The sequence below is a fragment of the Physella acuta genome, unplaced genomic scaffold (assembly GCF_028476545.2).
Source record: "Physella acuta isolate Inbredline_101_S28 unplaced genomic scaffold, ASM2847654v3 ptg000189l, whole genome shotgun sequence".
Taxonomy (NCBI): domain Eukaryota; kingdom Metazoa; phylum Mollusca; class Gastropoda; family Physidae; genus Physella; species Physella acuta.
Window position 1 is genome coordinate 1,809 of NW_026731708.1, and position 12,500 is coordinate 14,308.

Consider the following 12,500-nt stretch of genomic DNA (forward strand, 5'->3'; position numbering starts at 1 on the left):
AGCCCTGTGTTTAATTAGACTCTACGTCCTGTGTTTCACCAGATTTTAGCCCCCCCCCCCTGTGTTTAACCAGATTTTAGCCCCCCCCCTGTGTTTAGCCAGACATTGCCCCCCCCCCTGTGTTTAACCAGATTTTAGCCCCCCCCCCCTGTGTTTAGCCAGACATTGGCCCCCCCCCTGTGTTTAACCAGATTTTAGCCCCCCCCCCTGTGTTTAGCCAGACTTTAGCCCCCCCCCCCCCCCTGTGTTTAGCCAGACCCTGAGCAGGAGCGACTAGACCATGTCCAAGGAATACGAGAATGCCCTCCGTGTTATCGCCAAACCTCCCGAGAAGCGGCTGGACAACGAGATCCATCAGCTGGTGCCCTGGATGCGGAGCAAGGCTAAGCTCTTCAAGTCGCTCAAGACGGGTAAGCTCATCTTAGCTCATGCAGCTAAATGTTCATCTTAACTCATGCAGCTTAATATTTATCTTAGCTCATGCAGCTTAATATTTATCTTAGCTCATGCAGCTAAATATTCATCTTAGCTCATTCAGCTAAATATTCATCTTAGCTCATACAGCTAAATATTAATCTTAGCTCATACAGTTAAATATTAATCTTAGCTCATGCAGCTAAATAGTCATCTTATCCATACAGCTAAATATTCATCTTAGCTCATGCAGCTAATTTTTCATATTAACCATGCAGCTAAATATTCATCTTAGATAATACAGCTATACATACTACATTCCTCTCAATTCGTTGAACTAAACATTCTACATTCAACTTAATTTGCAGAGCTAAACATTCTGTCTTCATCTTGGTTCACAGAGCTAAACATTCTACGTTCATCACAGCTCTCAGAGCTAATCATTCTTCGTTCCTCTTAGCTTGCCTAGCAAAATATGTTACAATCCTTTATGTTAAACATTCCAATACTTTTTTTTCATTTTTGTAAACAATCGGTTTGTGGACATTCACTTTATCCCGTAGAGCCGTAGAGCTATGTGTGGATTAAACTATATTCATCTTAGCTTATAGAATTATAAATTCAACTGCTTGTGAACCCATTCTACTGACACCTTAGCTCATAGAATTATAAATTCAACTGCTAATGAACCCATTCTACTGACACCTTAGCTCATAGAATTATAAATTCAACTGCTAATGAACCCATTCTACTGACACCTTAGCTCATAGAATTATAAATTCAACTGCTTGTGAACCCATTCTACTGACATCTTAGCTCGTAGACATATTTTTTTCCAATATCTTTTCGGTCTATCTTGACCGAAAGGTCATGAATGTTTGCCGCAGATCATTAGCCCAAAACAGTCGCACTGAAGGTCGGGTATTGTAGGAACGATATGGTTAACCTTCTGGTTATTTTAACGGCCTATCAATCCCCACCCAACAACCCCACCCACCTAATAATCTTTTACTTGTTTGATAACTTTGATATAATTTTTTTATTGCGGCGAAAGAAAAAGGGATGTTTTCTTATTTTAAGTGCTCTCTCTCTATCTCACTCTCTCTCTCTCCCTCTCTCTCTCTCTCTCTCTCTCTCTCTCTCTATATATATATATATATATATATATATATATATATATATATATTTATATATATATATAATGTTTTATTATTTGCGCTTTTTCCCGTAGGCGCTTTTTTCTTTGTGCGCATTTTTCTGTGTGCGCGATTTTCTGTTTACGCATATTTTTGTGCGCATTTTTCCGCTGCTCATTTATCTGGTAACCGTTTTTAACGTGTAGAACTGACCTAATGTTTAAAACGTGAACAAATGACCTAATGTTTAAACGTGTAGAACTGACCTAATGTTTAAAACGTGAACAAATGACCTAATGTTTAAACGTGTAGAAATTACCTAAAAGTAAAACCTGTAAAACAGACCTATACGCGGGCCTGAAGTGTACGTGACCTTTTATTCCCACAGACAAATTCCAGAGATCCTACACCAATCCTGGGATCAACCACAACAAAACATCCTCTGATTGCTAGATTAGTATCACCGGCCATATCACACTCAATCAACACAATCACCGGCCACATCACACCCAATCAACCCAATCGTTCAAACTAAATCAGATATCGATCACTTCCGTTATTGACTGCATGTGTCATCTGGGCTGTCATCAACCTTATGTCATCTGGTCTAGAGTTGACATCAACCTTATGTCATCTGGTCTAGAGTTGACATCAACCTTATATCATCTGGTCTAGAGTTGACATCAAACTTATGTCATCTGGTCTAGAGTTGACATCAAACTTATGTCATCTGGTCTAGAGTTGACATCAACCTTATGTCATCTGGTCTAGAGTTGACATCAACCTTATGTCATCTGGTCTAGAGTTGACATCAAACTTATGTCATCTGGTCTAGAGTTGACATCAACCTTATGTCATCTGGTCTAGAGTTGACATCATCTGTCTGGGGCGATGCCTGGATAATTTGAACAGGATGACATTTGAGGATGACATATGAAGTGTGAGTGGCCCCACACTCAACATGCCTGACGGCGTGGTACAGCGGTAGAGTACACGATTAGTTCAAAGGTTCGAGTCTGTTTTGAGATCCATGACACAGGCTAACTCTGCTGGGTACCCGACTTAGTTCAAAGGTTCGAGTCTGTTTTGAGATCCATGACACAGGCTAACTCTGCTGGGTACCCGACTTAGATGTGTATAGAATATAGGCGGCTTGCCACCTCACCGCTTGCTATACCGTGGTCAGAGAAACAGCTCCACTCTACTCCACCCTGCCACCACTTCAGGGAAGTACCTTATCGCTCACCTCATCGCTTCCTGTACCGTTGTTAGAGAAACTGTATTGAACTTTGTATGGTACGATGATTTACGTTGATTTACGATGATTTACGGTGATTTACGATGATTTACGGTGATTTACGATGATTGTCTTTTATGTTTTATGCTCACCATGTTCTGACATTTGCTATATTTAGCATATTCTATATTTTAATGTTATATTCGTCAGTTTGAACAAAAACATATCTCAAGATGGGCGTGACGACCTACTTTCGGACATAGCAGATGAAGCATGACAGACGACAGAAGCATGACAGACGACAGACTATTTTTGGTGCAACAAAAGTTGACCTATATAACAGACAGAAGGTGAAGGTCACCCAACACCGGGAAAAAAAATCTTCTATTGGCCATGTGAATAACAATTGGAATACCGAGTAAAGAAAATATAGCAGGAACTAGTCCAGCTTGTCTTTATTTACATCTGTTTGGTCTTATAATGAGAGTCTAATGAGAGAAAAGAAATCAGCCCGGGATGTTTGAGAGAAAAGAAATTAGGCCAGGATGTTGCCCCTGGTTTAGTTCAGACTTACAATAAATTTGGCGGGATATCTCTGAATGGCTGCCTTTAATTACAGCTAATTGCGTCGTTAATTGCCGATGTTTTTGTTTCATCAGGTTGGCGCGACCTCATTAAGAGTTCATTAACTGATTGATCGGTGTCAGTTAGGGTGTCAGCGTGTCAGAGTCACATGACATAACCTGTCAGACAGGTGAGAAAAACTAAGCCACGACCCCCCCCCCCACACACACACACAGATGGCCCCAACACATGAAACCAAAGCGAGTCACTGACTTTGTGTGGAGGGCGTGAGGTGGATCACAGTTTAGGGAATCACAATGGAAATATCTTTATATGATGACGTAATTCTTCCCGTTTAACGACTGTGATAAATGCTGCCTCATTTAACGACGGATGATAAATGCCGCCCCCAAACAACGACGGATGATGAGTGCCATCCCGTTTAACGACATGTGATGAATGCTGCCTCATTTAACGACGGATGACGAATATACCTCGTATAACGACGGATGATAAATGACGCCCGTATAACGACGGATGATGAATACCACCCCGTGTAACGACATGTGATGAATGTTTCCCCGTATAACGACGGATAAAGAGTGCCGCCCCGTATAACGACGGATGATAAATACCACCCCGTATAACGACATATGATGAATGCCGCCCCATTTAACGACGGATAATGAATGCTGCCCCGTATAACGACGGATAATGAGTGCCACCCCATATAACGTCGGATGATGAATGCTGCCCCGTATAACGACGGATGATGAATGCCGCCCCATATAACGACAGATGATGAATATACCCCGTATAACGACAGATGATGAATGTTGCCCCGTATAACGACGGATGATGAATGCCACCCAGATAAGGTCGAGGTTTTTATGTCACCCAACCACTAGTGCTAGCCATCGAGCTCTGGAGCAACAAGCCGCAGATCATCGATAATCGATACTGATCAGTGCAGTGATTAGAGGAACAGTTGCCGACTGAATTACATTTGTAGTCAAGCAAGACGGGAGAGGGGGGGGGGGATCAAATTGCATCATGCTGCACTTTACCTTCAATAGGTTGTGTTTTTTAAAGTCAGGATGGGAACAAATGCTGCAGGATCTACGTAATACGCGGGGGGGGGGGGGGGGGGGGTGGGGGTCATCCTTTTATGACGTAATGTGTTATAAGGGGGTGGGGGGGGGGTCCGAGAAGTGACTTTTTGTGGACAGGTTTGGATAGTGTATGCGTGTATGTATGTGTGGGGGTGGGTAGGGTAGGAGGAGTTCGTGTCGACATCATTTGTCTGTTATAATATTGATGCGTATATTGGAACGTTATAAAATCACAAAACTTGATTTAGACTACCATATCCTGATTTATCATACCAAAACTTGATTTATCCTGCCAAAACTTGATTTATCCTGCCAAAACTTGATTTATCCTGCCAAAACTTGATTTATCCTGCCAAAACTTGATTTATCCTGCCAAAACTTGATTTATCCCGCCAAAACTTGATTTATCCCGCCAAAACTTGATTTATCCCGCCAAAACTTGATTTATCCCGCCAAAACTTGATTTATCCTGCCAAAACTTAATTTATCCTGCCAAAACTTGATTTATCCTGCCAAAACTTGATTTATCCTGCCAAAACTTGATTTATCCTGCCAAAACTTGATTTATCCCGCCAAAACTTGATTTATCCCGCCAAAACTTGATTTATCCTGCCAAAACTTGATGTATCCTGCCAAAACTTGATGTATCCCGCCAAAACTTGATTTATCCCGACAAAACTTGATTTATCCTGCCAAAACTTGATTTATCCTGCCAAAACTTGATTTATCCTGCCAAAACTTGATTTATCCCGCCAAAACTTGATTTATCCCGCCAAAACTTGATTTATCCCGCCAAAACTTGATTTATCCTGCCAAAACTTGATTTATCCTGCCAAAACTTGATTTATCCCGCCAAAACTTGATGTATCCTGCCAAAACTTAATTTATCCTGCCAAAACTTGATTTATCCTGCCAAAACTTGATTTATCCTGCCAAAACTTGATTTATCCTGCCAAAACTTGATTTATCCTGCACACAAAATGTTTTAATCAATCGGCAGCCTCGTTTTAAAACAGCTAAACCTGTAATTAAACCACGATAATTAAACCACGATAATTAAACCACGATAGTTAAACCACGATAATTAAACCACCGTAATTAAACCACGGTATCTAATTGTTCTAAAATCGGTATAACTTCATGGCATTAAAAGGATTGGACTGTCGAAGAAGTAATTACAATTTTTTTAAATCGCGTGCTATGTAGTCTGTTATAAAGATCTTGTCGTGTGGTAGTTATCTGCCTTTAAAAAGTTGACATTTTCCTTGTTGTTTTTAACATTTTAGTCAAATTGGCAATCAAACAAAATTGGGGTAAAAAAAAATGTTTTTCTGAATATAAACAGAAATTTCTTAACTATGTCATGCTGACTTTCGAAATATAAAAATTAAAGAAATTCGCTCGAATTATTTTTTAAAATATTTTTAAAAAATATTTTTAGGACAAACAAAACAATATTTTTACGTTCTTGCATGAGTAGTTTTTATAACATTGGTTATTAAATTTCGTATGTGTATAAGATTTTTACAAAAATTAAATGTACGTTAGGCATTGAAGATTTAGGATTCGAACCCACGTCGATTCGCCTGGAAAATCCCTTCTGTCATTAAGTCTCGATAAGCCGCCAAATGAAGCGTAAACCACAAGCTATTGACCACGCGACAAATTGGTTCTGGTTCGATAATTAGCTAAACCGTTGCGCCACGTGACCAAATGTGCGTCTTACTGCTGCCCCGCTGAGCAATAGTTTCAACAAGAGGGTTAAGAAAGGGCGATAATAACAATAACAAAGGGCGTTAAGGAAACATAACTCTCGTTTTTTCACTATTTAGCCTTAAACAAAAACGTAGCCGATTGCTGTACGGTATGAATGTGCCTAATTGCTCGAAATCAAGCAGAACACTGTAGGTGCTGGTATTCACTAAATCCGCCGCCACGAAAGGCTAATCCAATATATGTATGGGATTAGTATCCTGCAGTTAACAGACGGTGTAATTACCCGCTGGCGAGAAAAAAAAGGGATAGTTTCCAATAGAATTAAACACGGCCTGATCTGATTGATATTAGTCCCGATTTAACCGGTGAATAGCGAGGTGTAACCTGGGCCTCAATGGTGGGGGACTGTCACGTGATTCCCGTCCGATCTCTGTACACGGTGCCAGACAAAGTGATAGCACTCTGGATAATCAGGCGGAAATGCTTAGAAATCTTGAGGGGAAATAAAATTTGGAAGCTAAAAATAGACTTTAAAAGTCTGAACGCCGCGACCTCGTGAAAACAGCTGAGCTGATATAAGGAGTCAGTCATTGTAGCTATCAGTGTGTGTAGTCAGTCATTGTAGCAGTGTGTGTAGTCAGTCATTGTAGCAGTGTGTGTAGTCAGCCATTGTAGCAATGTGTGTAGTCAGCCATTGTAGCTAGCAGTGTGTGTAGTCAGTCATTGTAGCAGTGTGTGTAGTCAGTCATTGTAGCAATGTGTGTAGTCAGCCATTGTAGCAATGTGTGTAGTCTGCCATTGTAGCTAGCAGTGTGTGTAGTCAGTCATTGTAGCAGTGTGTGTAGTCAGCCATTGTAGCTAGCAATGTGTGTAGTCAGTCATTGTAGCAGTGTGTGTAGTCAGCCATTGTAGCAGTGTGCAGTGTGTGTAGTCAGCCATTGTAGCTAGCAGTGTGTGTAGTCAGTCATTGTAGCAGTGTGTGTAGTCAGTCATTGTAGCAGTGTGTGTAGTCAGCCATTGTAGCAGTGTGCAGTGTGTGTAGTCAGCCATTGTAGCTAGCAGTGTGTGTAGTCAGTCATTGTAGCAGTGTGTGTAGTCAGTCATTGTAGCAGTGTGTGTAGTCAGCCATTGTAGCTAGCAGTGTGTGTAGTCAGTCATTGTAGCTAGCAATGTGTGTAGTCAGTCATTGTAGCAGTGTGTGTAGTCAGCCATTGTAGCAGTGTGCAGTGTGTGTAGTCAGCCATTGTAGCTAGCAGTGTGTGTAGTCAGTCATTGTAGCAGTGTGTGTAGTCAGTCATTGTAGCAGTGTGTGTAGTCAGCCATTGTAGTGTGTTACATCTGTTCAGTATGTTAAAACAACTGTCGCTCTTTTAAATTCAATCGGTATATATATATATATATATATATATATATATATATATATATATATATATATATATATATATATGTATATATATATATATATATATATATATATATATATATATATGTATATATATATATATATATATATATATATATATATATATATATATATATATATATATATATATATATATATATATATATATATATATATATATATATATATATATATGGGGAAAATTGACCTCCAATGACCAACTCCGGGTGCAGCATTGTCGCGCCACGTCATTTTCCAAACTATCACGTCATGCTCAGTCTTGTGACGTTGTTTTGTCTAGCCAGATATAATCAAGCTTGAACTTAACGAGGCGAGGCACGCAAGGTCAACGACCTGTTGAAGTTCTCTAGTTCATGTAGTCTGTTCAAGCAAGGTGGATAAAAAAAAAAACCACTTGATCAAATTGCACTTTTTACAAGTGAACGGCTCCACAACAGCTTTTGTTTACCCTAGCGCGAACTAAATAAAAATTGTTTTGGAGGAGTTGCCGAACTTTGATGGCTATCGTTACACCACAAGTCCATTATGGCGCCATTAAAGCTCTGAGCTGGGATAAACTTAAAGCACTCATCCTGTCAGATATGACATGCGCAGTTCCATGACATGCGTAGTTCGATGACATGCGCAGTGGTCGTGTTAGTTAAACAAAAGCAGGCAGGCAGACATTGGGCAGTTATGATTTTTTTTATCGATTCACAGTTTGCTTGCATTTTGAGAACAATTGCGTTACCAGGAACATATTTACTCAAACCTATTTGATCCGATAACAAAATTATAACATATTTACTCAAACTTATTTGATCCGATAACAAAATTATAACATATTTACTCAAACTTATTTGATCCGATAACAAAATTATAACATGTTTACTCAAACTTATTCAATCCGATTACAAAATTATTACAGATTATTTAAACAACATATTTACCAAACAAACCTGATCCTAAAGAAAAGTCGTTGCTCCCTTTCAACTTTCAAAGTTATATTTTCAAGTTGTAATTATGTCACTAGATCTAAATACTCACTCGACAACTTAACATTTTGTTTTCCTTTTTATTTTCTCATTTAGTTTCTATATTTAGTTTCTTGAACAAAAGAGGTCAAGAACGACTAGCAGAACTGACAGGATTTCAGAGCCTTCGAAAAATAAATGTCTATCAATAGAATATTAAGCCTTTAAATAACTATTCACTTCAGATACAAGACTGCAAACGGGTCCCGATAAATGCCATTCAAATGTTTCAAATATTTGAGTTCAGTTTTTAATGTACGCTCCAGACTGCTTGGTGTATCGCAAAAGTGTTTTTTAGTGTTTGAAACGGTATGCGAACTTAGATGATGAGGGTACTAGTGTCAGGTTGAGCGGGCCGTTTACCTGGGCCTTTGCTGGCCTGTATGTTATCGAGTACTCTTCTTCAAGACAAGTGGCCAGTCTTGTCCCACCTTTGGCCATTCACGCTAATGTGCTTGTAACTTGTTTAATGGGACGTCCATAGCTGTGACTCCATAGTTTAATGGGACGTCTTAACTGTTTAATGTCACGTCCATAGCTGTGACTCGACAGTTTAATGTCACGTCCATAGCTGTGACTCCATAGTTTAATGGGACGTCTTAACTGTTTAATGTCACGTCCATAGCTGTGACTCCACAGTTTAATGTCACGTCCATAGCTGTGACTCCATAGTTTAATGGGACGTCTTAACTGTTTAATGTCACGTCCATAGCTGTGACTCCACAGTTTAATGTCACGTCCATAGCTGTGACTCCATAGTTTAATGGGACGTCTTAACTGTTTAATGTCACGTCCATAGCTGTGACTCCACAGTTTAATGTCACGTCCATAGCTGTGACTCCATAGTTTAATGGGACGTCTTAACTGTTTAATGTCACGTCCATAGCTGTGACTCCATAGTTTAATGTCACGTCCATAGCTGTGACTCCATAGTTTAATGTCACGTCTAGCTGTGACTCTACAGTTTAATGGGACGTCCATTGCTGTGACTCCATTTAATGGGACGTCCATAGCTGTAACTCCATAGTTTAATTTCACGTTTTATAACCAGGTAAAGAGCAGGGGGGGGGGTCTAAGCGGTAGCAAAGAGGACACTGAGTAGGACCGGAATTAGCCCAGTATGGTAGGACATGAAGTAGCCCTCGTGGTAAGTCGGAAATCAAACAAACACATATTTCGACGATACATTCCCTTCTGTGTCTCACCTACTCACTAAATCTTTTGAAAACCATAAGCATCCAGCAGAGAAAACCGGCCAAATATTCCGTGTTTAAACTCTGCAACTCTGCAACCACCCTGCAGAGAAAATCACCACCTAAAAAATTCATTATTTGCCGCCGGTAAATATTTTAATGAGCCTGGCATGTTCGGCCTATTTAAAAGCAGCAGATCTGGCATCAGATGTCACCTGATATTTCTGTTTCCATGGAGACGCGGCAACAAATAGCGGCCATTTCACCGGTACTGGCTCTGGGGTAATTGTCGGGTTCCTTCCGTCCCGTCCCCCCTATCAGGGATTCTCAAAGTGCACACGTCGTCCAGCCCCTTGTCTAAAAGATCAGGCCAGATAACTCTTTGTAGTTGCAGCTTCAGCAAGTCAATCACTTCAAACTTTCGTTAAAAATTTGTTTTAATTTCAGGATGCTGCATTTATTACAATCAATACGTTAACAGCATGCAGCGATTACATCATAGAAATAATTTAAATTCGAATTCCCGGCATTTACGCCACAAACCGCACTCGCCCACAGCTAAACGCGCCCTAGGTCGTTAAATATTTACCGGCGTGATTTTTAAACTATTCGCAACACGTCAAGGGGAAGCTACTCTCGTTTGTGGGAGGTTTGATGACGATTAGTGTCACGTTTATCGTTCCTTGTTTGTACCAGATTAAAAGTTGATGCCGTGTCGTAGCCGATCACCGTGCCACGCAAGTCATTCTCTTTTAGGCGGCTAAATTACACGGCACTAAATTCGATACACAGCATTGATAAACGGTTTTAAAAAATTCAATTTTCCAATCATTTTGCCTACAGTTTTTTTTTTTTTAATATTCTCGAGCACATCATGCAAACCTGGGTTTTAAAAGAGAGTGACTAAAGTCTAACTAAGGTAAAGTTCATTGACTGTAGCCAAATGAAGTGACTCTACAAAAATGACTAGTGCAGTGACTCTAGCTAAGTGTGGTGACTTAAAGCAGTGCCACCATTTCGTGACCCCAGAATATTCCTATTGCCTATGTTCATAAGACCACACAACCCCAGTCAGATACCTATCTGTGCCACACAACCCCCAGTCAGATACCTATCTGTACCACAACCCCCCCAGTCAGATACCTATCTGTACCACACAACCCCCAGTCAGATACCTATCTGTACCACACAACTCCCAGTCAGATACCTATCTGTACCACACAACCCCCAGTCAGATACCTATCTGTACCACACAACTCCCAGTCAGATACCTATCTGTACCACACAACCCCCCCCCCAGTCAGATACCTCTCTGTACCACACAACCCCCAGTCAGATACCTATCTGTACCACACAACCCCCAGTCAGATACCTATCTGTACCACACAACCCCCCCCCCCAGTCAGATACCTATCTGTACCACACAACCCCCAGTCAGATACCTATCTGTACCACACAACCCCCCCCCCAGTCAGATACCTCTCTGTACCACACAACCCCCAGTCAGATACCTATCTGTACCACACAACCCCCAGTCAGATACCTATCTGTACCACACAACCCCCAGTTAGATACCTATCTGTACCACACAACCCCCAGTCAGATACCTATCTGTTGTCATACGTCACTAGTCATTGAAGACGGTCAACATAACCTCCATTGTCGTGCATGTGTTTGCCTTGTCTAAAATGTGCATGCATAGATCAGACTGTACTTACTGGTTTCTTTTTGTTTGCACAGTTTTCTCGTTTCTTCCCACGTTTCCTGTCGGTAAAGCGGTTAACGCGCTTTTACGCTACAAAAAAAAAAAAAGACCGTCATATTAAGTTACTAGTCTTTTTAAGAATGCGGATTTTAAAAATGTTGGCTTGTTTTTTTGATAAACAAATAAAGAAACCAGATTTGGACTGTGGTTAGTCAAGCTGCTGTGCCTGAAGTTTTTTAAAAAGATTAATAAAACGCGGAGGGGAGGAGGTGGGGGTGGAGCAGAGGACGAATACCGAAACGACATGTAAAACCTTGAGTTTAGCGTGAACTATGCCGGGACCAGAATAAAACTCGCGGGGATTTCTTTAAATTTCCCGGCGTGATATAAATTCTGTGAGGCAACGCTCTGCTTCCTGGCGCCCCACCAGCCTTCACCTGGCGCCCCACCAGCCCGCACCTGGAGCCCCACCTGCCTTCACCTGGCGCCCCACCAGCCTTCACCTGGCGCCCCACCAGCCCGCACCTGGCGCCCCACCAGCCCGCACCTGGAGCCCCACCAGCCCGCACCTGGCGCCCCACCTGCCTTCACCTGGCGCCCCACCTGCCTTCACCTGGCGCCCCACCAGCCTTCACCTGGCGCCCCACCTGCCTTCACCTGGCGCCCCACCAGCCTTCACCTGGCGCCCCACCAGCCCGCACCTGGCGCCCCACCAGCCCGCACCTGGAGCCCCACCAGCCCGCACCTGGAGCCCCACCAGCCTTCACCTGGCGCCCCACCTGCCTTCACCTGGCGCCCCACCTGCCTTCACCTGGCGCCCCACCAGCCTTCACCTGGCGCCCCACCTGCCTTCACCTGGCGCCCCACCAGCCCGCACCTGGCGCCCCACCAGCCCGCACCTGGAGCCCCACCAGCCCGCACCTGGCGCCCCACCTGCCTTCACCTGGCGCCCCACCAGCCCGCACCTGGCGCCCCACCAGCCCGCAC

At 42.2% G+C, this 12,500-nt stretch overlaps 1 protein-coding gene across 2 annotated transcripts in view; it reads left to right on the forward strand.

The window, feature by feature from the left end:
- The first annotated feature begins 258 nt into the window (after positions 1 to 258).
- The window catches only part of LOC131936840 (uncharacterized), a 28,594-nt gene continuing 16,352 nt past the window's right edge, over positions 259 to 12,500 (forward strand). For both annotated transcript variants that reach the window (XM_059293936.1, XM_059293937.1), the window contains exon 1: positions 259 to 410. In XM_059293936.1, coding sequence (XP_059149919.1) covers positions 281 to 410 — 130 coding nt within the window. In that variant the 5' untranslated portion in view covers positions 259 to 280. The remainder of the gene's footprint in view (positions 411 to 12,500) is intronic.